General features: G+C 46.6%; 1 protein-coding gene across 1 annotated transcript in view; it reads left to right on the top strand.

The window, feature by feature from the left end:
• LOC119977660 (protocadherin Fat 4-like) overlaps window positions 1-27613 on the top strand; it is a 221533-nt gene that overhangs the window by 11795 nt on the left and 182125 nt on the right. Inside the window, exons 2-4 of the mRNA XM_038818825.1 lie at window positions 9921-10152; window positions 11644-11991; window positions 17413-18323. Coding sequence (XP_038674753.1) covers window positions 9921-10152; window positions 11644-11991; window positions 17413-18323 — 1491 coding nt within the window. The remainder of the gene's footprint in view (window positions 1-9920; window positions 10153-11643; window positions 11992-17412; window positions 18324-27613) is intronic.

Genomic DNA, 27613 nt, shown 5'->3' on the forward strand with positions numbered 1-27613 from the left:
CAAGCAGCAGGGCCTGAATTGAGGGGAGCACATGAGGGGCGGCATGAATGGAAGGGCCTGAAAGGGGGTCCTCCCCGAACAGATACCCCCATAGCAGAGACCCCCCAACAGTCACCTTTGCCTGGGGGGCACTGGTGCTTCGGAATGGGATTGGCATCCAGCACCGATCCTGTCTTTTGGCCGATGCTCCATTCTCTGCCTAATCGTGAAACCCAATACCAGCATTTGGCAATGGACAATCCGTTCCTTCGTCATTTCTTGGGAGAATCACCCCCGATAGGATTAATTCAGAATGGCCATACCATCTCATTATATTTTCTTCTTTGGCGAGTGAATTTAGGTCAGAAAAAATATAATGGAATTTCACAGCCTCACAGAAAGGTCGATATTTAGTGTTGCTCAGGTAAAGTCTGCTGACCAGCACAGGTAAAGCAGGATTATCAGAACAGTAATTGTGTATTTTTATGGTTGAACGAATAATGATGAGTTAGTGAAGATGAAGCTCTCTGGAGAAATAAAATATAATCAGACCTTGTCAGAACCTAATTCTGTGTTCATGATTCTTGATTAGACAATTGACGATGATAAGACAATGAGCAAAATTAAGGATTTGATGATAACAAATAATAAAAAGACAGTTCTCATCAGGCATTCCAAGTGCACAAATAGAAATAAACTCTTTCAATTAGTCAATTAGTGCACCAATGATTTATGAAATATATAACTTTCCGCCTCGATCATCATTTTTGCACAATTTATTAATTACGATGAAATAACAGTCATTCCCGAAGAGGAAGTGACATAGACATAGAAACAAATGTAGCTCACCAACAGAAAGTTTGCAATAAAATGGTTACCACCACATTATGCCATGACAACCATCACCTCATCCTCACAATCATCACCTCATCCTCAAAACCATCACCTCATCCTAGCAACCATCACCTCATCCTCACAATCATCACCTCATTCTCACAACCATCACCTCATCCCCCCCAATCATCACCTCATCCCCCCCAATCATCACCTCATCCCTCACAACCATCACCTCATCCTCACAATCATCACCTCATCCTCACAACCATCACCTCATCCCCCCCAATCATCACCTCATCCCTCACAACCATTACCTCATCCTCACAACCATCACCTCATCCTGACAACCATCACCTCATTCTCACAACCATCACCTCATCCCTCCCAATCATCACCTTATCCCTCACAACCATCACCTCATCCTAACAACCATCACCTCACCCTAACAACCATTACCTCACCCTAACAACCATCACCTCATCCTAACAACCATCACCTCATCCCCCCAATCATCACCTCACCCCTCACAACCATCACCTCATCCTCACAATCATCACCTCATCCTCACAACCATCACCTCATCCCCCCAATCATCACCTCATCCCTCCCAATCATCACCTTATCCCTCACAACCATCACCTCATCCTAACAACCATCACCTCACCCTAACAACCATTACCTCACCCTAACAACCATCACCTCATCCTAACAACCATCACCTCATCTTAACAACCATCACCTCACCCTAACAACCATCACCTCATCTTAACAAGCATCACCTCACCCTAACAACCATCACCTCATTCTCACAACCATCACCTCATCCCTCCCAATCATCACCTCATCCCTCACAACCATCACCTCATCTTAACAACCATCACCTCATCTTAACAACCATCACCTCATTCTCACAACCATCACCTCATCCCTCACAACCATCACCTCATCCCTCACAACCATCACCTCATCCTCACAACCATCACCTCATCCCTCACAACCATCACTTCATCCCTCACAAACTACCTCATCCTGCAACATCACCTCATCTTCACAATCACCACGTTATCCCCTCACAAACATCACCTCATCTTCACAGCCACCACCTTATCTCCTCACAGCGATACCTCACCCCTCACAATCGTAAGCAGGTGGCACGGTGGCACAGTGGGTGGTACTGCTGCCTCACAGCACCGGGGACCCAGGTTCAATTCTGGCCTTGGTTCACTACCTATGTGGAGTTTGCACGTTCTCCCCGTGTCTACGTGAGTTTCCTCCGGGTGCTCCAGTTTCCTCCCACAGTACAAAGATATGCAGGTCAGGTTGATTGGCCATGTTATAACAAATTGCCCCTTTGTGTTCAGGAATGTGCAGGTTATGTGGGGTTACAGGGTTATGTGAATAGGGAGGGGAGTGGGTCAAGGTAGGATGCTCTTTCAGAGTGTCTGTGCAGACTCGATGGGATGAATGGCCTCCTTCCACACTCTAGGAATTCTATGGTTCTAACCACCACCTCATCCATCACTTGATCACCTCACTACAACCACCTCATCACCTCATAACTATCACCTCACCCCTCACAACCATCACCTCTTCCCTCACAACCATCACATCCCTCACAGCCACTGCCTCGTCCCTCACAACCATCACCTCAACCCTCACAACCATCACCTCATCACCTCATAACTACCACCTCATCCCTCACAATCATCACCTCATCCCTCACAACCATCACATCCCTCACAGCCATCACCTCATCCCTCACAGCCTCTACTTCAGCCCTTATAACCATCACCTCATCCCTCACAACCATCACCTCATCCCACATAACCATCACCTCATCCCTCCCAAATACCACCTCATTCCTCACAGCCACCACCTCATCCCTCACAGCCACCACCTCATCCCTCATAACCATCACCTCATCCCTCACAACCACTACCTCAAGCCCTCACATTCACCAACGCATCCGTCATAACCATCACCTCATCCCTCACAACCATCGCCTCATCCCTCACTATCACCACCCCATCCATCACAATCACCACCTCAGCCCTCACAACCATCACCTCATCCCTCACAATCACCACCCCATCTCCCACAACCATCACCTCATCCTGACACAACCTCCTAGTCTCCTTCCAACTACTGCCTCTCACTTCCCATCAGCCACCTCAGTTGGAATCTTATTAGCCATATGGAAGTGGTTTTGGTGACGGGAGGGTAGAGATTTTAGTCAATTATTTATCAGAGTAGCTCCCAATTATATTCCCACCTTTGTGCACAATAGCTGGAGGTATGGTCTGAACTGTTCAGCAGCTTGTTAATTGGTAGCTTCCGGAAAGATCACATAGATGGATGGAAAATTATGCTAAAAGCTAAAGCAGTAAGATTCTGCCCCTAGCCCACCCCAAGGCCATCTTGTTCCCTCCCATTACAATGCCCCTTCTAACAACCATGGTGACTCCCTCCCAGCCACCATCTTTTCTCTGCTCTAGCCATCACCTCGACTTCCCCATTAAGTTGACCATTGTCTCCCACCACCACCTAGACTCCCTTGCCAACTGCCACCATGACCTCCATCTTAACCACTAGCCCTGCTTCCTTCACAGCCACCACATCGACCCCTCCCAATCATTATCTCAATTGCCTGCCCAAGCCATTATGCAACCCCATACCTGACCTCCATCCCTTGGTCTCAGCCCACACCAGATCCCCTACATTCCAGCACAATTCCTTAAATATCTTCTGGATCAGCTCCAATCCGGGTCACCTTCATTTTCTCATTTGTGGCCCCTTTCATGAAATCCTTCCCTTTCCCAGTCACAATCCTTCCCAAATACATTCCATTTCCCATTGACAACCTACTTGATGTCCATCCCTAATAACATCCCAAAATATAAACTGTGACATGGTTGTTCAGGGCCTGGATGATGCCACCAATGAGGTCATACCCTTTTGGAAAAGCTACTCTCTGGTAAAAAAAATGCTCCCTACTTGCCTGGATGAGTGCAGCTCCAACAACACTTAAGAAGCGCGACACCATCTAGGATAAAGCAACCCGCTTGATTGTAACACCTTCCACAAACATTCGCCCCCTCCACCACCGACGCACAGTAGCAGCTGTATGGACTGTAGCTCTAACAATTATACTCAAAGCCGAGAGACTGGTTCAATAGAGGCTTTATTGTTGTACGATGTTGTCCCTCCATCTGCAACTGTAGACTAAGGGTCTGAGCAGCTCTCATACATTTATACATAAGCTCCCTGTGGGCGGAGCTAGCCGGCAGGGGCTGACCGGAGGAACCTGTATTACAGGTACAGGCATACATCCCCCTACTGCAGTACGCATAACTACAGTGGTTATCTCACCACATGGACCATCTACAAGATGCACTGCAGGAACTCACCAAGGTTCCTTAGGCAGCACCTTCCAAACCCATGGCCACTGCTATCTGGAAGGACAAGGGCAGAAATTTCACAGGAACACCTCCACTTGGACTTCCCTTTCCAAGTCACTCACCATTCTGACATGGCAATATATTGCTGTTCCTTCAGTGTCTCTAGGATCAAAATCCTAAAACTCCCTCCCTAACAGCACGGAGGGTGCACCTGCACCACATGGACTGCAGTGGTTCAAAAAGGTAGCTCAGTATCACCTTCTCAAGGGCAATTAGGGATGGGCAATAATTGCTGGCCCAGCCACAGAAGCCCACACATGGAAAAAATGATTTCTTACAAATATTGCCCTGCCTTATACTGCAGCATCCTTTCGATGAGGGAAGCAGTGAAAGTGTTTGCCTATTGGAAATAAGGTTTCAGTCATTTTAGATGCGTGAATGCAGTGAAGATTGATCAATTTGCTAAAAATCCCCATTCGCGTTGAAGGATCCAATATCTTAGAAATATTATGCTATGGAGGAACTCAAGTAAAATCACACCTGTTTCTCTTTTCTTTCTATAAAGTCTTCTTTGTTTTTCAAATCTAGGTTTGCCTTGGTAATGCTGGCAGACGTTCCAGTGCTAATAAACTTGCTGACTGTCAAGGAAATAGTACCTGTCAGTAAGACTGTTGTGGACATTGTTAAAAGACAGCTTTGCAATGCAAAACAAAAGGCACACAAACCACCAGAAACAACTGGTGCTGAAATGATAATGCAGAAATAAAAGGGGCAGCTCTGCACTTCCATTGGGAGCTATGTTCACAAGACACGTGGGGTTGCAAACAGGGCCTAAACACTGTATCACCAATTCTCTGACCTACATTCATGATGCCCACTTCGATTGTGGAATTACTCTTCAAGAAATAACTCCCTAAAGAAAAGAGATGAAAACTAGAAATATCCGTTTTATACGAGCAAACAATACAATATAAGAGACCAGGTGAAAACACAAAATCACTGACTTTGTCATGGTACCAGTTTATATGAAATGGTGTAGCATTTGGACCCATAAAAGGGCTTATCCACATTCATTGTGAAGCTTTCAAAAGTGGAAATATAAGTATCGCTGAATGTAATTCCCAGCATTCAGTCTTTCTTGCCAGAATCAGCAAGGGACGTCTTTCGAATTTGTGACTCTGCTCCCACAGAGCACCACAGCTGAATCAGGCCTGTTGAATATTCCTCGGCTCCCATGGAAATTTACTTCTCCAAAGCTTACGTGACAAAGTCTCAACTGTTCATTTCATTTACCAAAACGTCAGTTTGTGCCGTTGGTGTGAAGCTGTTGAGCTGGATTTATCATCTGTTCATAGTTGATGTAAATAGCAGCATTGTTCCTTTGTGCTGAAGGAACTTGGGGTGGGGGGGGGGGGGGGGGGGGGGTTGGTTTAGAAATTCTGCCCAATAATTTTGTTTTGTGCTCATGGCAAGAAAACAGTTTTCATTAAACAACCAAGTTCGCTACAAACTGCAATCTCAGCCCTTATTTGTACTGTGAGTGGGAAAGCACACCATGGGATTAACAATTACCCGCTGGTTTTTGGCCTACCATGCACCAGAGTCGGTGGTGGATAAAAGAGCTGCCACAATTAAGGTCATAAAGTTTACATATTTTAATATCTGTGAGGTGTGCTGTGTCACGATACACAAGAGGGTATCCTGCCCCTAATCTGTATTTTGTTTTGCCAATTTGAGCATTAGAAAAAAGGGAATTTCTGACTTTGAGATGATAGTTCTCCCAATATTTAATTGAGAAAGTGCATCCACCAGTGTGTGCTGAATTAAATGATCTCAGTTCAGTTGTGAAGGGGTGCCCAGCCGACCTTATCACCTGATGGGAAGCAGTAGAAAGGTGTTGGCAATTTTCATAGGTTAGGGAGATGGGTTTACCCACTCTCAACTTGGGGAGGCGAAAAATAGCAATACAGGACTTTTTCGAGGCCCTGTGTTTGGAATGAGCACACCGCTAATCAGCCACCAGAAGTTCTCTGGAGGACTCAGCTACATCATAGAAGTAGTTTTCAAATTGTGACCGCTAGCACCAAGAAAGTCAAGCTAGGGCAGCAGGCACAGGCAAACATCATCAACTGTAGGCTCCCCTCAAAGCCACACACCAGCCTGCCTTACAGATATATCATCGTTCCTTCACTGTCGCTGGGTCAAAATCCTGGAATACCCTCCCTATCAGCACTGTGGGTGTACCTACACAACATGGATTGCAGCGGTTCAAGAAGGCAGTTCACCACAGTTCTCCAAAGATTTGCAGGCTAAGTGGATTGACCATGATCAAAAAACAACAGTGGCGTGGCCATGAGTCCCAATTCTCTGCCAACACTTGCATAGGATATGCTTAACTTCAGCATCATCCCACCAGATGGCACTCAGGTTCTGCTTAGCTCCTCCAACATTATTAGGGCAGGCTCATTCTTCTTGGACGCTTTTCCAAATAAGTGTCTCCCCAGTGTCCCTGAACCCAAATAAGGTAGGAGGTTTCACTGGGGCCCTCCTGTGTCTTTCGTATCAGGTGACCTTCTTATGTTGTGGGCATCACAGAGAGGTGGCTGCAAGGGGATCAGGGCTGGGAACGAAATATCCAAGGATATATGTCCTACCAAAAGGACAGGCAGTGGGCAAAGGGGGCGGGTTTGCATTGTTAGTAAGGAATGAAGTTAAATCGATAGCAAGGAGCGATATAGAATGAGAAGGCATAGAATCTCTGTGGGTAGAGTTTAGGAATCGCAAAGGTAAAAAGACCCTGATGGGAGTTATGTACAGGCCACCTAGCAATAGTCTGGATGTGGGGCAGAAAATGAATCAGGCGATAGAAAAGGCATGTAAAAAAGGCAATATTACAATAATCATGGGGGACTTCAATATGCAAGTGGACTGGGAAAATCAGGTTAGTAGTGGATCCCAAGAAATGGAATTTGTGGAATGTCTAAGAGATGGTTTTTTGGAGCAGCTTGTGACAGAGCCCACTAGGGAACAGGCAATTCTGGATTTGGTGATGTGTAATGAGGCAGACTTGATTAGGGAACTTAAGGTGAAGGACCCTTAGGGGGCAGTGACCACAATATGATAGAATTTACCAAGCAGTTTGAGAGGGAGAAGCTGCAATCAGATATAACGGTATTACAATTAAATAAGGGTAACTACAAAGACATGAGGAGCTGGCCAGAGTTGATTGGAAAAGGAGCTGAGCAGGGAAGACAGTGGAACAGCAATGGCAGGAGTTTATGGGGGTTATTCGGGAGGCACAACAGAAATTCATCCCAAGGAGGAGGAAACATGCTAAGGGGAGGACGAGGCATTCATGGCTGACGAGGGAAGTCAAGAACAGCTTAAAAGCTAAAGAAAAAGCATACAAAGTGGCGAGGATTAGTGGCAAGGCAGAGGATTGGGAAGCCTTTAAAAGCGAGCAGAGGACAACTAAAAAAGCAATAAGGGGGGAGAAGATGAAGTATGAGTGCAAGCTAGCTAGCAATATAAAGGAAGATAGGAAGAGTTTTTTTCAATATATAAAAGGTACGAGAGAGGCAAAAATAGACATTGGATGACTAGAAAATGTGGCTGGAGAAGTAATAATAGGAAACAAAGAAATGGCAGATTAACTGAATAGTTACTTTGCATAAATCTTCACGGTGGAAGATACCAGTGGGATGCCCGAGCTCCAGGAGAACCAGGGGGCAGAGGTGAGTCCAGTGACCATTACTAAGGAGAAGGTTCTGGGGAATCTGAAAGGTCTGAAGGTGGATAAGTCACCTGGACCGGATGGACTACACCCCAGGGTTCAAAAAGAGATAGCTGAGGAAATTGTGGAGGCATTAGTGATGATCTTTCAGGAATCACTGGAGGCAGGAAGGGTCCCAGAGGACTGGAAAGTGGCTAATGTAACACCACTGTTTGAGAAGGGAGGGAGGCAGAAGATGGGAAATTATAGGCTGGTTAGCCTGACTTCGGTCATTGGTAAGATTTCAGAGTTTGTTATTAAAGATGAGATTGCAAAGCACTTGGAAGTGCATGGTAAAATAGGAGATCAAATAGGACTGAACCAGCACGGCTTTGTCAAAGGGAGGTTGTATCTAACAAATCTGTTAGAGTTCTTTGAAGAGGTAACAAGCAAGTTGGACAAAGGAGAACCAGTAGACATGATTTATTTAGATTTTCAGAAGGCCTTTGACAAAGTGCCACATAGGAGACTGTTAAATAAGTTAAAAGCCCATGGTGTTCAGGGTAAGATGCTGGCATGGATAGGGGATTGGCTGACTGGCAGAAGGCAGAGAGTGGGCATAAAAGGGTCTTTTTCAGGATGGCAGCTGGTGACTAGTGGTGTGCCTCAGGGGTCTGTGCTGGGACCACAACTTTTCACAATATACATTAATGATCTGGAAGAAGGTACTGAAGGCACTGTTGCTAAGTTTGCAGATGATAAAAAAGTCTGTAGTGGGACAGGTAGTATTGAGGAAGCAAGGGGGCTGCGGAAGGACTTGGACAAGCTGGGAAAGTGGGCAATGAAGTGGCAAATGAAATACAATGTGGAAAAGTGTGAGGTTATGCACTTTGGAAGGAGGAATCTAGGCATAGACTATTTTCTAAATGGGGAAATGCTTCGGAAAGCAGAGCACAAAGGGACTTGGGAGTCCTTGTTCACAATTCTCTTAAGATTAATCTGCAGGTTCAGTCGGCAGTTAGGAAGGCAAATGCAATGTTAGCATTCACGTCTAGAGGGCTAGAATACAATACCAGGGATGTACTTCTGAGGCTGCATAAGGCTCTGGTCAGACCCCATTTGGAGTACTGTGAGCAGTTTTGGGCCCCGTATCTAAGGAAGGATGTGCTGGCCTTGGAAAGGGTCCAGAGGAGGTTCACAAGAATGATCCCTGGAATGAAGAACTTGTCGTATGAGGAACGTTTGAGGACTCTGGGTTTGTACTCGTTGGAGTTTAGAAGGATGAGAGGGGATCTTATTGAAACGTACAAGATACTGCGAGGCCTGGATAGAGTGGACGTGGAGAGGATGTTTCCACTTGTAGGAAAAACTAGAACCAGAGGACACCATCTCAGATTAAAGGGACGATCCTTTAAAACAGAGATGAGGAGGAATTTCTTCAACCCAAGGGTGGTGAATCTGTGGAACTCTTTGCCACAGAAGGCTGTGGAGGCCAAATCACTGAGTGTGTTTAAGAGATAGATAGGTTCTTGATTGAAAAGGGAATCAGGGGTTATGGGGAGAAGGCAGGAGAATGGGGATGAGAAAATATCAGCCATTATTGAATGGTGGAGCAGAGTCGATGGGCCAAGTGGCCTCATTCTGCTACTATGTCTTATGGTCTAATGGTCTTATGCTGATGTGAATGTAGGGATACTCAATATCCCAAGGAACCAAGAGGAAATCCCTGTTCAATGCAAAGGGTGCAATGTACTGGGCCTTGGCTCCATTTCCTTTGCTTCCACCCCAGGTGAAGGGCAAAAATAATATTACCCTGATCTCTTCAGGGCAAGAGGAAAGAAAAAGGGGCAGAAAAGTGTGGATAAATTATGCAAAGAAACTAGTTTACAAGTTTTACAATGATCGTGGAGGGTAACACTGATGATAAAGTGCTATTGCTTGACCTAAGATAAAACCACAATGGATAAATATAAACAATTATATGTTTTATCCAGAGTTGGAATGTAGGTGTCATGGTGGGTGAAACAGCAGATGGCATCGACACTGATTTTGCCAGAAAGGGGGATTTTGGAACCGCCAATCAATGCCAAGAACCTTATTCTGCCAACAACCACGCCGTGTCTTCACGAGCAGCATCAAGCAATAATCTCGGGAATATCCATGACAACAGGCTGGTCTTTTCAAGAAGTGTTTACAGCTTTGACATCCCAGAAGATGTAAGGCCAGGTAATGTGATTATTTCCTCATGATTAGAAGATTTCCTCAATGAAATGATAATGCAATAACTTTCGCAAGGCGTGAAATTGAAAAATCTCAGGAGAATTGCCCTGGATTGATTTGCTTCCTTGGCCCATGAAATAAATATGTTTGAATAAAATTGAAGACATGTTCAATTTACCCAGGCAGTAAGAAAGGTTTGACTATTTCTTCTGATTTTTCCATAGCCAATTCTTCCTGCTACCTTTCATGTGCATTCACTGTTAACTTTTATATGAAAGTGGGGCTGTGTGGTGAACTTGCATTGCTCTGTGACCTGGAAGAAAGTTCCAGTGCAGACTTGCAAGCTTGGCTTCACTGTCTCTTGATTAGATGTACACTGAGATATGAACAAGAAATTAATTGCATTACCTGTAATCACTATTGTATGTCGCAAATGATGATGGGGAATCCACATTCGAAATGTGAGTGATGGATATCAATGCATTGGTAAAAAGTTCAGAAATGACTCCAGCCTTTAAGTTATCAAAGTAGCTTCATTGAAACACAACTATTTTAATCAGAGAAAATACAATTGAATGAGGAAATATTCAGTTTGTTAATAATGTTAAGAGAGAAACTCCATATCCAAGTAAGGAAGCAATTTGAGCAATTTATTAAAGGTCACAAGTATAAAATTAGCTAGCTTCAGATAAGGCTCACAATGAGAAGTATGCTGTTTCTCCAGAGTGATTGAAACGCATGCCCAGCAGCTAATGATGTCTGCCTGATAATGATTTTTAAATCTGGTCAGATGTAATTGAAGGTTTTAGAGACAAACAGAGGCAAAGAAAATCATTCTCTCCAAGGAAAACAGTGGTCCGCACATAGCTGTGGCCCAAAAATATCACACGTGGGAGGCAATTCATTAGATTTTAATAATGGAGCTGATTGACAGACATTGTGAAATTTTGCTCGCCTGTCTTTAGATTTGAAAGTGAAGAATTGTTTTCACACAAACACTTTATCCAAGATTCCCTTAAGTGACTGATTACGTATGTGCATCAGACTCCATTATGTAGCTGATTGTGCGTGGTCCGAAGGAAGAAATTTAAAGCTTTTCGTCATTCCACATACTTTGTAATTTTCTGTCAGTTGTAGCTGCATTTTGTTTAAGGAATCCTGATATTTTGGGCATTCTCACAGTTCAAGCTTCGACTATCCAATTTATTCCATCAAGTAGTAAAGCCAGCTCCAGGTGATATTTTTATGTCTATTTTAAAAAGTTGTAAAGCATTTCCAAGTACATAATTTACAGAAAATATTAATCAAAGAACAATTTCCCTCAGTGTAGATTTAATTTCAATTTTATATTGGGTTGAAATAGTACTTAAAAATGTGATCAATATGTGTGAAGCTTTTACATTTTTTGCACCAAATATGGGGTTTCACAGTGAAGCAGATGAATAACTCTGTATCAAATGAAAGTACACATAACATTTTCTTTTTTATTCAAACCAGGCACCATGGTGGGCTTAGTAATAGCTTCTGCTCCAAATCAGGGAGTTGATGACAAGGCGTATGCAATACAAGAAGATGATGGGAACGGTCTCTTTGTTATCAATCCAGCTACCGGAAATTTTACACTGACTCGTCCTTTAGACTTTGAGTCCGTAAAGTATTACATTCTCACCGTGAAAGCTGCTAATACAGATGGGCAATTCAGTGTGGTTCGGGCTTACTTCAATGTGCTGGATATCAATGACAACCCTCCAGTGTTCAATCCTGATTCCTACAGTATTAACATAATGGAAAATGTCCCCGTTGGCACCAGTGTTTTAACCCTGAATGTGACTGATGATGACGAAGGTGAGAGGCATTTGTTTTTCCAAAGTTACCTGTCTTACTAATATATTTGAAATTAATATTTGCACCAGTACATCAAGGCAGATGTTACAAGATGGTTGCAGCAAAGTTGTTGAGGGAGAGCAGTAACAGTAATATGTGATTGATGACATGCGCACAGTTCGAAAACATACGGCATGTTTTGGATAACAAAGGTCAGTGGGGTCTTTCCACATGCACGGTTTTATGAATTAGATTCGATTGCACACTCCAAAGTGAAAGGCCATTCCCTGAGCCGTATGTTGCATTATTCACACGAGACAGCATGTTAGACAGCGTAGAAGGGGTACACATAAGGAATTCAGAAAAAGCCACACAAAAGGAAGTGAAACAATGGAACTTCTGTCCAATATATCTCCAGAAAATCACACGGCAATCCAGACGTCCATTGTTTGAAGACTCCCTTAATCTGACAGATATCCATCATTTTTATTTCTCAGACTGTACTGTTTTGATGCCACAGTTAGTGAACAGTCAATCAGTAAATACGTAACATTGACGGAGGCCACCTCAGAAAGATGAAATGAAATGAAAATCGCTTATTGTCACAAGTAGGCTTCAATGAAGTTACTGTGAAAAGCCCCTAGTCGCCACATTCCGGCGCCTGTCCGGGGAGGCTGGTACGGGAATCAAACCGTGCAGCTGGCCTGCTTGGTCTGCTTTAAAAGCCAACGATTTAGCTGAGTGAGCTAAACCAGCCCCTATTCCAACCAGGCAATGACATCTCCTTGTTTGAGAATACCAGAATGGTAATACATTAAACCTTTACCTTCCTTAACCTGCCTAGCAGTCCTGTAGAACTGTCACCTTACCATGGCATTACTCGAGACATGAATTTGACCAAAGGTTTGTGCTTTTTTGTAATGATAGATGAAAAATACAATTAGTTCTGCTGTGGTGTCATTTTCAGATAATAATAATAATCTTTATTGCCACAAGTAGGCTTACATTGACACTACAATTAAGTTATTGTGAAAATCCCCTAGTTGCCACACTCGGGCACCAGTTCGGGTACACTGAGAGAGAATTCAGAATGTCCAAACTACCTGACAGCTCATCTTTTGGAAGGAACCCAGAGCACCCAGGAGAAAGTGCAGGAAAGGGAGAACGTGCAGACTCCACACTGACAGCGTCCCAAGCTGGGAATCGAACCTGGGTCCCTGGTGCTGTGAAGCAACAATGCTAACCACTGTGCTACCATTAAAACGAGGTCGGGTAATATTATGGAGATGGAACTAGGCAGTTTTGATGATGAAGAGGAATATTTGGACAGAAGCTCATCTCTGGGTCAAATACAACATCAAAGTTGCAAGCACTCGAGTTCAATTGCTACCCCCAGATGAGATGATAAAGTGGACTTACCCTTGCAGGTGAGACCAAGTCCTGGCAAAGTGCTAAGGTGCAGGATCCACCTGATTTAGGGGGTCCCCTAGTCATGGCCCTTTCTTGTTCTGTTGATCACTTTGTCAAGGAAGTCAGAGACATTCTAGAAACTTACATTGAAGTCTGGCCCCTGGCCAAGTTTACAGTGTCAGCTCGGCCCAATAGTAACTAGTACCACTGTCAAATTTGAATCAAACAATTGTGGGTTCAAGGTTCACTAGAGTGGCTGCAAAATGGAGTGCATTTCAGTGCAGTGCTGAGAGAATGCAACATTGTGAAATATGCAAATTTGTGGATGAGATGTTAAACGATGGCATTATCTGTCAATTCAGGGAGGAATTAAACAATCCCATAACACCACTCAAAGTACGCCTGTGAAATTTCCCCTATGTCCTGACCTGTATTTACCCCTCAATCTGCACTTCCAAACAACTGTTCACTTATCACATTGCTGCCTGTGGGAACTTGCTGTGCACACATCTGTCTGCCCTGCTTGCTTAAAAAGCATTATTGGTTTCAGAACCAATTTAGCTGATGTAAATATCATGCCGTGAAGATGTGCAAGTTGTTTTATAAAAGTATAAGTTCTTCTGTTAAAGATTGTGTGACTTTGGGCTTCAAGAGAAAGGCTGTGAATACTAATAATCTGAATAGAAAATAGAAAATGCTGCAATATCTCAGAATCCGGAAGCGAAAGAGAGGTTAACATTTTGTTTGTCAAGCTTAATGTCAAAACTTAATAATGGTCACTTGGCCGAGAAAGCTGACACCGTTGGAAGCGTACTTCACTGGGATGAATTTTACGGGCCACTCATGGGTAGAAAAACAGGCAGGCGACCTATAAATGAGAGGATGTTCTGTCCGTGGTGTAATCATTATCGGTCCATCTGCCCCACCCCACCATGACCTGGTTGGCCTGGGAGGCATCGGTGCTACACTTGAGGCCCTGAAGCGGACAATTGATGCCGAATCAAGGGCCTGATCCCACTGATAAAACAGGTGGCAGGAGAGACATGCACCTGATGTGTAGCCCACTTGTTTTAACCTTATGGGCTGAAAGAGGGGCTGCCTTCATTTCCATCCCCCTGTGTCAATCAGATGTCCCCTCCCATAGTTTTTCTATCCTAATCCCTTGCCCTGCCCAAGATGCCCCACAGGCCCCTTGCTGGGGTTTGTCAGCTAGTTCCCAACAAGATCCCAGACTTCCCCATCATTGAACCTCCTTGACCTCCCTGCAGCATCAGCAGTGACCACCACTCCAGCACTGCTGGTGTGCAGAGCTGCTAGCCTCCAAATGGCTTCATGCTAGTTAAAGGACCAGTGCGCAAAAAGATTCAAGTGACATGAAGGGAAGCAGAGGCGGGCTTGCCCCTGACATTTATGCTGGGGTGAGGGACTCCTTCCTGGCTTCAGTGCAAGATCCAGCCCTTTGTCTTCAGAAAAGGGAGAGGGCGGGAAATTGGCAAGAAGGAATTTTAATGTTACAACCCGACGTAGAATACCACACGATCTGGTCTTAGGGCCTGCTACTGTTGCTTTTGAACTGGTCACTGAGAGGTACGTAAGGATGACACAGCAATGATTTGTATTTTGATAGCCTGGTGAAAAATCTGGCCTCTCCCCCTCCACCATTCCTCCTTCATATTATGTGGCAGCTTTGGGGTGAATCACAGGCATTAAGCTGCTCTCTGTCACTGTATGGCACAGCAGTTCAGTCTACTAGGCTGTCGCACTAATGCCTGTCCACTTCTTCTATTAAATAGTGTGTTCCTCCCACCAGATTAAGACTTTGGGAAACTGAAACATTTAGTAGGAGTATGCCCCCTTCACACTACCCTTAAATGAAATGGATAATAATGCCGATGCCTCCAACTCCGCTTCGTGCTACTCCTATGAATGTTTAATGCTGCTACTGTCGCTTGTGCAGGGAGAACAAAATCTTTAACGGCATGTTGTGTCTTTCACTTCGCTTTATTCATGCTTGGATACTGGAATGAGTAACTCTATTCATTCAAGTTAAAAGGAAATCTGGCTTGTCTGACAGCTGCTGCTGTGACTCACTCCTCCTCCCTGGCCTTTGTACACGGGTCTTACTGCAAATTTACGCACATCCGGATCTTTCGAATGACATCATCACCATCACCATTTGCGCATGGAAATAATTGAGTCTGGAAGGTACAGTTGACAGCTCTTGCTGTACTGCAGTCGTAAGACATCAGTCAACAATACAACCTGCTCAACTGGAAGTCAGTGGGCTTGTGAACCGCTCCCTGCATTTTACAGCCTCGTCCATACCCCGCCGTCCGAATCCACCGTTTGGTGGGATTTTATCGTATTTTTGCAGGTGTCAGGCTCTGACTCAAAACTGGTGTGTGGCTCTCCAGCATCAGAGCCGAGCTTTTAGTCCAGATCTTCAGGCACTCAAACAAAAAAGAGTGGGCAGGGTTTTCGACATCAATCTAATGAGGCAGGGCCTGATCTCAACAGAGATTGGGGCGCCATCTTTAAAGGACACCCCAGTCAGAACTGAAGTTCTCCCCCCCCCCCCCCACCCCCCACTCCCAACCCGCGCAATCATCAGGGGCTCTCGCCTCCCACCAACATCACCCCACGATACAATCATTAGGGGCTCGCTGCTTCGACGACCCCCCCCCCCCCCCCCCCCCACCGCCCCCAGCACAATTATCGGAGGGTTTCTCCCTCCAACAGTCCTCCCCCCTACCCCCGACCAATCATCGGGGGCTCTCACACCCCCAAGCCCCAGCACAACCGTCAGGAACTCCCTGAACTGACCGTTACCTTTGAGCATGGCATTATAGCTGGTTTAGCAAACATTCGTAATTAGAGGCTAAGCAGTGAGAAGCCATATTAATTGTTTTTTCGACATGCCAAAAACTTATGCCAAAGCCTCAGAGTAAAGCGAACAGCATGTATTTATTTGTCCAAGCTGATTTTCAAAGTGAGAAAGCCAGTCAAACTATGCAGGGTGAACATTCTGTAAAGCGCCAAGTGGTTATGTAGCACAATCTTTCATGTATGGAGAAATAATCTTCAAATCTTAACATCGAGGTTACTTTTCTGGTGTGGGGTTACCTGAAATCGCCATAGCAACAAATATTTTAAAACTTCTCCATCAACTCTCTGTATTGTTTGGGAGGTATTGCACTAACTTACTAAGTCTTGCGGAATATAAAGTTTCCAGTTTCTATCCCAGGTTTATGTTGATTTAACTGAGTTTAGACAGAGTGGCAGGCACGATTCTAACACTTGGTCAGTATTGTGGGCTAGGAAAAGGAAAAATTAAACAAAGTTCCCACTCCTTTATTTTTTACATTTTGGGGAACCCAATAATTTTTTTCCAATTGAGGGTCAATTTAGCGAGGTCAATCCATCTACCCTGGGTTGTGGGGGTGAAACCCACGCAGACACGGGAAGAATGTGCAAACTCCACACGGACAGCTGAGATTAGAACTCGGGTCCTCAGCAACGTAGGCAGCAATGCTAACCACTGTGCCACGTGCTGCTCTCAAAGTTCCCATTCCTAACTGATATCCAATGACTTATACTGAGAAGTATGTAAATTACGAATCTGGGCTGGATTCTCTGGTCCCCTAGCCACGTGTTCCTCGATGGCGCGTCCTCGTCGGAAACAGGGTTCTCCGTTCCAAGTCACTGCCTGTGTGGAGTTTGCACATTCTTCCCATGTCTGCGTGGATCTCACCCCCACAACCCAAAGATGTGCAACTTAGATGAATTGGCCAAGCTAAATTGCTCCTTAGTTGGAAAGAAAAATTGGTACTCTAAATTTATTTTTTAAAAGTAAATATTAACCACTATTCATTTAAAATCACAGTAAAAGGAGTGACATCAGTCAAACAGAGATTGTTTTTGCTATTGACCTGCTGACAGTCTTGCAATGAATTTTGGGATAGGAAATGCTCTGTAAAAGTGATGTATAAATGACTAAACATTATTTAATGTTGTGATTTGTCTGTTGTCCAGGTCCGAATGCTGCTTTGACATTTAAGATAATCTCAGGGGATCGCAATGGGCAGTTTACAGTTGACAGAAATGCTGTGCTTCAGGTCCAAAGGACATTAGATCTCGAACACCAGTCTGTCTATTCTTTAATTGTTCAAGCTACTGACCAAGCTCAATGTGATTCAGTACGTTTTACAAGTAGTGCATGGATTACAGTGAAGCTCAACGATGTGAATGATAATGCCCCTGAATTTAGAACTGCAAATACTGTCCATGTTCCTGAAGATACTTCTCCTGGCACAGTGATAATGACAGTTAAAGCTGTGGATCTGGATAGTGGGCTTAATGGCCATGTTGAATATTCTCTGCAGCAACATATACCAAACATGTTTAGCATCAATGCAACAAGTGGAGAACTTAGCGTCGTTGGCAATCTTGACAGAGAACTAGCAGAATGGATTTCAATGAATGTGACCGCTTCAGACAAAGGACAGCCATCACTTTCTTCATCAATATGCATTAGAGTAATCATTACTGACATAAATGACAACAGTCCTGTCTTCACACAAAGCATTTATACTGTGACAGTGGATGAGAATATGCCTCGTGGCTCAGATTTACTTATAGTTTCAGCTACTGACCCTGATGAAGGCACAAATGGACAGGTTCGATATACGATTAGCATCAAGGATTTTTACATTGATTCAGTTACTGGATTAATTTCAGTGTCTGGTAATTTGGATCGTGAACAAATCCCAGTGTATTCTTTTCTGGTATTTGCATTGGATGGGGGAAGGAGCCCCAGGTCAGGAACAGCCACTGTCAATGTTATACTCAGAGATTTCAATGACTTTACGCCAATCATCCAGCCCACGAGAATGACTTTACATCTCTTGGAGAACATAACTACAGTTCCTCAAATTGTATATCAGGTATTTAGGAGATTTGCTTTTTTATATCTTATTCATGTGCTGCGACAGTCGTTTTAATTTGTGATATAATTGACATTTTAAAATATTTGATCAAACCAGCGAAAAGTGTCTGTACTGTTGTACCTGTCCAATTCAGATACTTTCAACCAGTTTACTTATTCAAATGTTTTACACAGGTGCCCTTACTTGCGAGATGAACAAAGGATAAAACAAGTTCACAACTTAACGTAATTTTATTCATAATTTTTTCACTCAACAAAGTATGTCCCAGACTCACAGCTGAGCTTTGGGTTTTACCCGCAGTTAGTGAAGGAGGCTGGCAGGCTACGATCACTCAATGTGGATGTCTTCATTGGGCTTCGAAACCCAGGATCTCGTCTTCTTGCAATTGTTGTACCTAGGGGACTCCCAGGTTAGCGCTGAAGATCTGTTCAATGTTCCTTTCTTTGTATAGGTATGCTAGGATTGAGTCATAGGTGTACATCCACAACTGACCATTGTCCCATCCAGACCCCAACTTGTTAATGGAAAAGACAGGATACTCCTGTTCATCCATAGTGATTCAAACAATTGTCCTCTGAAACACCCTCATCTGACCAGCCATAAGCTCATTATGGAGTCTGATAGCTTCATTTATCTGGATCAAAGCAAATTACTGCGGATGCTGGAATCTGAAACGAAAGAGAAAATGCTGGAAAATCTCAGCAGGTCAAGCAGCATCTGTAGGGAGAGAAAAGAGCTAAGGTTTCGAGTCCAATGACTCTTTATCAAAGCCTCTTCGTCCTGCTGCAAAGTTGATCACCTGTGTCCGGAAATTTGTTACATATTCATAGCGTGGTCTTGTTCTTTGGAATGGGTAATCACAAAGTCCATATAGCAATAACAAGTTTATGCATTGACTTGAGTGGTTTTGCAGATGGCCAGTCAGGGCCTCATGAGACAGAGTCAGTTCCTGGCCTATGTCTATCTTCTCAGCCTGTTTTCAGTACCATATTTCCCCCTGTGATCCCATAAGTGTAAATGCATGGGATCATTAGTTTGGGCAACCCAATTTCCCAGAGTGAGTCAGAGATGCAGACTTCCCTTACAATATTCAAAGCTTGTTCAATGACATATTTACATATTTAAAACTCCTATGTCTAATTACCGATGCCACATTTAATCAAACTTCCATTTACCTTTGTCCATCTTTTAATGTATCATTGTAAAAGCATGATATATGGTAACGAGAACAGTAGCATGATGTACCATCAATTCGACTCAAGACACATTTAGGATCCGAATAGTGGCTTTAATCTGCTAGTTGTTAGCCCGGTGATCGACTACAGAGAATGGCCGACCGCCGGAACCTCTGGGTACTTATACCCTGCCTCGGAGGTGGGGCCTACTTGCCTCTCGACCAATTGGAGAACAGTCACATGACTAGTCCCAACCAATCGGACAAGAGGCACATGACCAGCCAGAGCCAATGGGAAGCCAGTGCTCTGCACCAATGGCAGTGCTCATATCCATACCACCACATTCACCCCTTGTGGAGAAAGAAGGGGGGGGTGTAAGTGGGAGAGAGAGGGGGGGGTCCAAGGACTGGTGGTATGAGCAGCGAAAATCGATGGGGGTGAGCTGCCCACTGGCTCGTGGCAAAACAATACTACTACTACTAATAACGACGGAATAATACAAAATGTCCCAAAAAAAGTCCAATGGCTGCATCAGATGGAGACGATCAGCCCGTCGGATGCCCGTGGTGTTCTAGAGGACCGTCGCAGTGGAGCCGGTGACGTCGGGCCGATGGTCGTCCTTGCCTCCGGGAGCGTTGGTCGTAGATGTGTCTCCGTACCCCGGGCCGGTGGTGGAGACGTTGTAATCGGGGAAGAGGGGGCATGTGCGCTGGGTCGTGGGGGCGCGGGGGGCGCTGGGGGGAATTGGGGTTGGGGGGGAGGTGTTGATGTAGGGGGAGAAGGCCGCACGCCGGCGGGTGCCAGGTCCCGGAGCGAGACCGTATCCTGCCGACCGTCGGGATACTGCACGTATGCATACTGCGGGTTGGCGTGGAGTAACTGGACTCGCTCAACCAACGGGTCGGACTTGTGCACCCGCACATGCTTCCGGAGCAAAATGGGCCCGGGGGTGGCCAGCCAGGTCGGGAGAGGGGATCCTGAGGACGACATCCTGGGGAAAAGAAGAAGACGTTCATGAGGTGTTTGATTGGTGGTAGTACAGAGGAGAGAACGGATTGAATGCAGGGCGTCGGGAATGACCTCTTGCCAACGGGGAATGGGGAGATCTCTGGACCGTAGGGCCAGCAGGATGGTCTTCCAAATGGTGCCATTCTCCCGCTCGACCTGACCGTTACCCCGGGGGTTATAACTGGTCGTCCTGCTAGAGGCTATGCCCCTGCTGAGCAGGAACTGACGCAATTCGTCACTCATAAAAGAGGACCCCCAGTCTCTGTGGTTGTATGCGGGGTAACCGAACAGGGAGAAGATGGATAGGAGGGCCTTTATGGCGGTTGTTGTGGTCATGTCGGGACAGGGAATGGCGAAAGGGAATCAAGAATATTCGTCGATAACACTAAAGAAATAAGTGTTACGGTTGTTGGAGGGGAGGGGACCCTTGAAGTCTGTACTGAGGTGTTCAAAGGGGCGGGATGCCTTGATCAGATGCGCTCGTTCGGGGCGGTAAAAGTGCGGTTTGCCAACTGGTGACTGTCCTGACTTCGTCGACGGAGTAGGGCAGGTTGCAGGCCTTAATAAAATGGTAGAAACGGGTGACCCCTGAATGGCAGAGGTCCGTGTGGAGGGAGCGGAGGCGGTCTGTCTGCGCGCTGGCGCAGGTACCGCGGGATAGGGCATCGGGAGGCTCGTTGAGCTTCCCAGGACGATACAAGATATCGTAGTTGTACGTGGACAACTCGATTCGCCACCGCAACATCTTGTTGTTCTTGATATTGCCCCTCTGTGCATTATCGAACATGAAAGCTACTGACCGTTGGTCTGTGAGGAGGGTAAACCTCCTGCCGGCCAGATAGTGCCTCCAATGTCGCACAGCTTCAACTATGGCCTGTGCCTCCTTTTCCACCGAGAAATGGCGGATTTTGGAAGCGTGGAGGGTTCATGAAAAGAAGGCCACGGGTCTGCCCGCTTGGTTCAGGGTGGCCGCCAGAGCTACGTCAGACGCGTCGCTCTCGACCTGGAATGGGAGGGACTCGTCGATAGCATGCATCGTGGCCTTTGCGATATCCGCTTTGATGCGGCTAAAGTCCTGGCGGGCCTCCATCAACAGGGGAAAGGAGGTGGATTGGATGAGGGGGCGGGCTTTGTCGGCGTAGTTGGGGACCCACTGGGCGTAGTATGAGAAGAAGCCCAGACAGCGTTTGAGGGATTTGAGGGAGTTGGGGAGAGGGAGTTCTATCAGGGGGCGCATGCATTCGGGATCGGGGCCTATTACTCCGTTACGCACTACGTAGCCGAGGATGGCTAGACGGTCGGTGCTAAACACGCACTTATCCTTATTGTAAGTTAAATTAAGGGGTTTTGCGGTTCGGAGGACTTTTTGGAGGTTGATGTCGTGGTCCTGCTGGTCGTGGCCGCAGATGATGACGTTATCGAGATATGGGAAGGTGGCCCGTAAACCGTGCTTGTTGACCATTCGGTCCATCTCCCGTTGGAAGACCGAGACTCCATTTGTGACACCGAATGGAACCCTGAGGAAGTGGTAGAGGCGCCCATCTGCCTCAAACGCGGTTTACTTACGGTCACTCGCGCGGATGGGGAGCTGGTGGTAGGCGGACTTAAGGTCCACCGTGGAGAAGACTTTGTACTTCGCGATCCTGTTAACCAGGTCGGAAATACGGGGGAGAGGATACGCGTCCAGCTGCGTAAACCTGTTGACGGTCTGACTGTAATCGATGACCATCCGGTTTTTCTCCCCAGTCCGAACTACCAGCACTTGGGTTCGCCAGGGACTGTTGCTGGCCTCGATAACTCCTTCCTTAAGGAGCCTCTGGACCTCGGACCCGATGAAGGTCCGGTCCTGGGCACTGTATTGTCTGCTCCTAGTGGCGACAGGTTTACAATCTGGGGGGAGATTAACAAACAAGGAAGGGGGGTCCACTTTGAGGGACGCGAGGCTGCAAACAGTAAGAGGAGGAATAGGGCCGCCGAATTGAAAGGTCAAGCTATGCGCTATGCAGGTTGCACTGGAAGTCCAGGCCCAAGAGTGCCGGAGCGCACAGACGGGGGAGAATGAGGAGTTTGAAATTTTTGAAAACCCTCCCCTGGACTGTGAGGTCCGCTATGCAGCACCCGGTGATTTGAACGGAGTGCGAACCCGAGGCCAATTCAATTTTATGTTTAACTGGGTGGATGGGGAGCGCGCAGCATCTTACCGTGTCAGGGTGGACGAAACTTTCCGTGTTCCCGGAGTCCAGCAGGCACCTTCTTTTGTGTCCGTTGAGCTGAACCATTGTTGTAGTCTTGGCGAGCGTGCGTGGTCGCGACTGGTCGAGCTTGATGGAAGCCAGTCGTGGTGAGAGTTCCAGATCCTCTTCAGTGGCAGATTAGTCGCTTGCAGGGCCTTCCGAGTTGGCCCAAGATGGCAGCGCCCAGGACCCGCACGTGGAGTCGGGGTCCCAAGATGGCGGCGCCCAGGACCCGCGCGTGAAGCTGGGGCCCCAAGATGGCGGCGCCCATGGCCCGCACATGGCGTCCGGGGCCCAAGATGGCGGCGCCCATGGCCCGCACATGGCGTCCGGGGCCCAAGATGGCGGCGCCCGTAGGAACCTCGTGGCGGCTGGGCAGTGTCAGCGGTGTCTGCGGGCTGGTCGGGGCGGCTGGGAGCGAGGGTCGGGAGGACCGTGGGGCCGTTGCGGGGGCCGGGAGGCGGGCCGGAGAGATTGGTGCGCGGCGTGGGGCCCTGGGGGGGGGGGGGGGGGGGGGGGGGGGAGGGGGGTGATCCGCGGGCGCTGCGTGGAACAGCAGCGACTGACTTGGTCTGGCAGACCACCGCGTAGTGGCCCTTCTTCCTGCAGCTCTTACACAGAGCGGAGCGGGCCGGGCAGCACGGATGGGGGTGCTTCGAGAGGCCACAGAAATAGCAACAGGGCTCCGCTAGTTTGTCGGAACAACCCGCGGCGCAGGCTTGGGGGGGGGGGGTCGGGGTCCACGGAGGATGGGGGTGGCACGTGCCATGAGGTCCAGGGGGTTACTGCGCGGTCGGGGGCGTTTGCGCGGGCATTCATATCAGCAACTTCCAGGAAGGTTGCCAGAGTCCGTGCCTCAGCTAAGCTGAGGGTGTTCTTCTCTAACAATCGTTGGCAGATAGAAGGGGACCGCATGCCAGCAACGTAAGCGTCTCTGATTAGAAGTTCCATGTGCTCTGTCGCCGAAACTTGGAGACATGCGCACGTTCTCCCTAGAGCTGTGAGGGCCTGGTAAAACTCGTCGAGTGACTCACCAGGGAACTGTTGTCTGGTCGTCAGGAGATGCTGTGTGTATACTTTGTTGACCGGCCGAAGAAAGTGTCCTTTGAGAATCTCCATGGCCTCATCAAAGTTGCCTTCGTCCTCGATCATTGCGTAGACCGATGTGCCCACGCATGAGTGGAGGATGTGGAGTTTCTGCTCCTTGGTAGGCTTGCCGGCTGCAGTCGTCAGGTAACTATTAAAACACGCCTGCCAGTGTTTAAAAATTGCAGACGCATTTGCAGCATGCGGGCTGGTGCGGAGGCAGTCAGGCTTGATGCGAAGCTCCATTCCAGAATTCTAGCTGATTAAATTGATGTACCATCAATTCGACTCAAGACACATTTAGGATCCGAATAGTGGCTTTAATCTGCTAGTTGTTAGCCTGGTGGTCGACTACAGAGAATGGCCGACCGCCGGGAATTCTGGGTACTTATACCCCCACCTACTTGCCTCTCGACCAATTGGAGAGCAGTCACATGACTAGTCCCAACCAATTGGACGAGAGGCACATGACCAGCCAGAGCCAATGGGAAGCCAGTGCTCTGCACCAATGGCAGTGCTCATATCCATACCACCACATAGCAATAATAAGAAAATGCAACATGACCTGTGTCCAAGGGTGTATTTCCACTTTAGACCCCAACTCCAAATATTGTCCCACCAAATTATTTTGTTGAAGGTTTTGACTCCCATTCCCTAACCCAAGGTAATTAAGTGATTGAAGAATCCCACCATCTGTTTCCGCTTCATTGACACTCCCCAAATTTAACATGATCTCCCCACCTATAGATCACCTCACACATAACAGCCTTTATCCCTGTACAGAAGGTTATTAATTTCTAAACTACTTGTAGTTAAATACCTAAAATTAAAACAACAGACTTTACATATTCATGTACTCATTAACTGAGTTAGCATTACTCAGCATTGATAACACACACAAAAAGAATATTACTTTTATAAAATATCCCAGTTTCAAATGGTGACATTGTAAACTGAGAATGTTTAATTTATCTCATTTCAAACAATGACAGGGTTTTGAAGCTCAGCAGCCCATACAGACTAACTCCTATTGCCCTTTATTTGTCAAAATTAGAATTTATTTATTATCCTTTTATATTAGTTACCATATGCACTTAATTGGTATTTAATCAATTAGATCGCAAGAGCAATTATATCCCAGCATGGTAGTTTTAAGAAAAGTCAAATCATCAGATATTGCAATTGGTGTGGAAGGTAACACTTCACAAACACTTTAATTCAAAGGGCAAAAGTGAAGTCTGAATGAGTTGACCCTTTCCATAAAAGGAAAAGCCTTTATGTCCCCATTGTCACTTTGTTGTGACAGGGCAATTTTGGAATTCTTGGGTTGTCGGCTGTGACTTGTGATTCATCTGTATTCAAAACAAAAACACAAAGATACGCTCGGCCTAGACCCAAGTGAGTTAATTTGGTTTCGATGTATCTAGTCAATTTAAAAGAAAATTATTAATCCATAACCTGCTGCATGAAAATTCCCGATCAGTAAATTTGATGTGTAATGAGTTTACAGAGAAAATAATGAAATCTCTACCAATTTGGGAACAAAAAAAACAGAACCAAGTTTACAAATGTAGGTCTATCAAGACTGCCTGTAACAGAGGAGCACATGGGTTCATTAAACAAAGATTAGTCTTCACATTCCAATTTAGATTCCTTTGGTTTTTTTTCCACCTTGAGCTAAGAGCACTCAAGATTATGCCAAGTTCAAACTAATCATTTCCAAATCCCAATAGATTTTGACTTTTTTTCATTTACTTCCTGAGAATTATTTATCTTGCAGACCAAAAGGGAGTTGTAGAGAAATACCCATGACCAAGCACTCCTGATCCCTGGGTGACTGCTTTAAGGTGTCAGTAACACAGAACTCATTCTTTTTAGGTGAAGCCCTCATAGAATTTCTGGAATAAATGTTGATAGTGTCAATAATTGACAAAATTTCTAAGAACATTTCCCAATAGTCTTTCTCAAATCTCCAGCAGCAAGTGAACCTAAACAGTGATATATTTTAAGTAGCCACTTGAAATCCTTTGCTGCAGTTCTTTATTATTCCCGTTAGTTGGTCACTGTTGGAAAGGGCGTTGGGTCAAGTGCTATTCACTAAAATGTCATACAGCCTCTTTAATGAATGCTAGCAGACAATTTAAAAGACAATCGGTCCCTTAACAATACTCTGGTCAGATCAGACAAGCTTCTACCCCTTTACTAAGATGCTACCTTAGGCTAAACCAACTGTTTAGGGGGTCAATGTGTTTGAAACGTTAACTTTTTTTCTCTGTCCACAGATGCTGCCACACCTGTGGCATTGATCCAGCATTTTCTGTTTTTATTTCAGATTTCCAGCATTCGCAGTATTTTGTTTTATTTGCGCAAGACCATCATGCTCAACTTGGAGGCTCTTTAGCATCTGAAGGAGCTGTTCAAAATTGCCCCCTTGATGACAGATATTCACACTTAATGAAATGTGAACAGCAGCTTGAATAGCCCAAAATAGCCAATCCTTAATGTGATTACTGTTGTAATATGTCTTTAAAGGATAGCAGCATGACATCGCCAGAAGGGAGGTGTGTCATGTGATCTAGGCCTAGATTCTGGAGGCTGGGCTCCCATCAGTAGAGAATCACTACTGGTCTTCGTTAGCACTAGGAGCGGGGCCCAGTCTATGAGTCTCTCTCCTTCACCATGCTAATTTATTCTTGGGGGAGAGCTTGCGAGATTCTATCAGAATCCCGGTATCGGCCGCCATATCGAGGTCTGGTGGGGGCCCCCCTCCCCCCTTAAATCCTGACCCGTCCCCACTGACATGAGGGTGACCTGACCCCGTCCCCCACCAACCTCCTCAGCGGCGCATCATAACCCCCATCAGGGCCCACCATCAGAGAGCCCCATCAGAGAGCCCCATCAGAGAGCCCCATCAGATGGCCCCATCAGAGGGTCCCATCAGAGGGCCCCATCAGAGGGCCCCATCAGAGTTCCCATCAGAGGGCCCCATCAGAGAGCCCCATCAGAGGGCCCCATCAGAGGGCCCCATCAGAGAGCCCCATCAGAGGGTCCCATCAGAGAGCCCCATCAGAGAGCCCCATTGGTGACCCCCATCAGAGGGCCCCATCAGAGAGCCCCATCAGAGGGCCCCATCAGAGGGTCCCATCAGAGGGTCACATCAGAGAGCCCCATCAGAGGGCCCCATCAGAGGGCCACATTGGTGACCCCCATCAGTGAGCCCCATCAGAGAGCCCCATCAGAGGGCCCCATCAGAGGGCCCCATCAGAGAGCCCCATCAGAGAGCCCCATCAGTGAGCCCCATCAGAGGGCCCCATTGGTGACCCCCATCAGAGGGCCCCATCAGAGAGCCCCATCAGAGAGCCCCATCAGAGATCCCCATTGGTGACCTCCATCGGAGACCCCTATCAGAGCCCACCATCAGAGAGGCCCATCAGAGAGCCCCATTGGTGACCTCCATCGGAGACCCCTATCAGAGCCCACCATCAGAGAGCCCCATTGGTGACCCCATCAGAGAGCCCCATCAGAGAGCCCCATCAGAAGGCCCCATTGGTGACCTCCATCGGAGACCCCTATCAGAGCCCACCATCAGAGCCCCATCAGAGAGCCCCATCAGAGAGCCCCATCAGAGAGCCCCATTGGTGACCCCCATCAGAGAGCCCCATTGGTGACCCCCATCAGAGAGCCCCATTGTTGACCCCCATCAGAGAGCCCCATCAGAGAGCCCCTTTGGTGACCCCCATCAGAGAGCCCCATTGGTGACCCCCATCAGAGAGCCCCATCAGAG

This window comes from Scyliorhinus canicula, chromosome 14 (genome assembly GCF_902713615.1).
Source record: "Scyliorhinus canicula chromosome 14, sScyCan1.1, whole genome shotgun sequence".
NCBI lineage: Eukaryota > Metazoa > Chordata > Chondrichthyes > Carcharhiniformes > Scyliorhinidae > Scyliorhinus > Scyliorhinus canicula.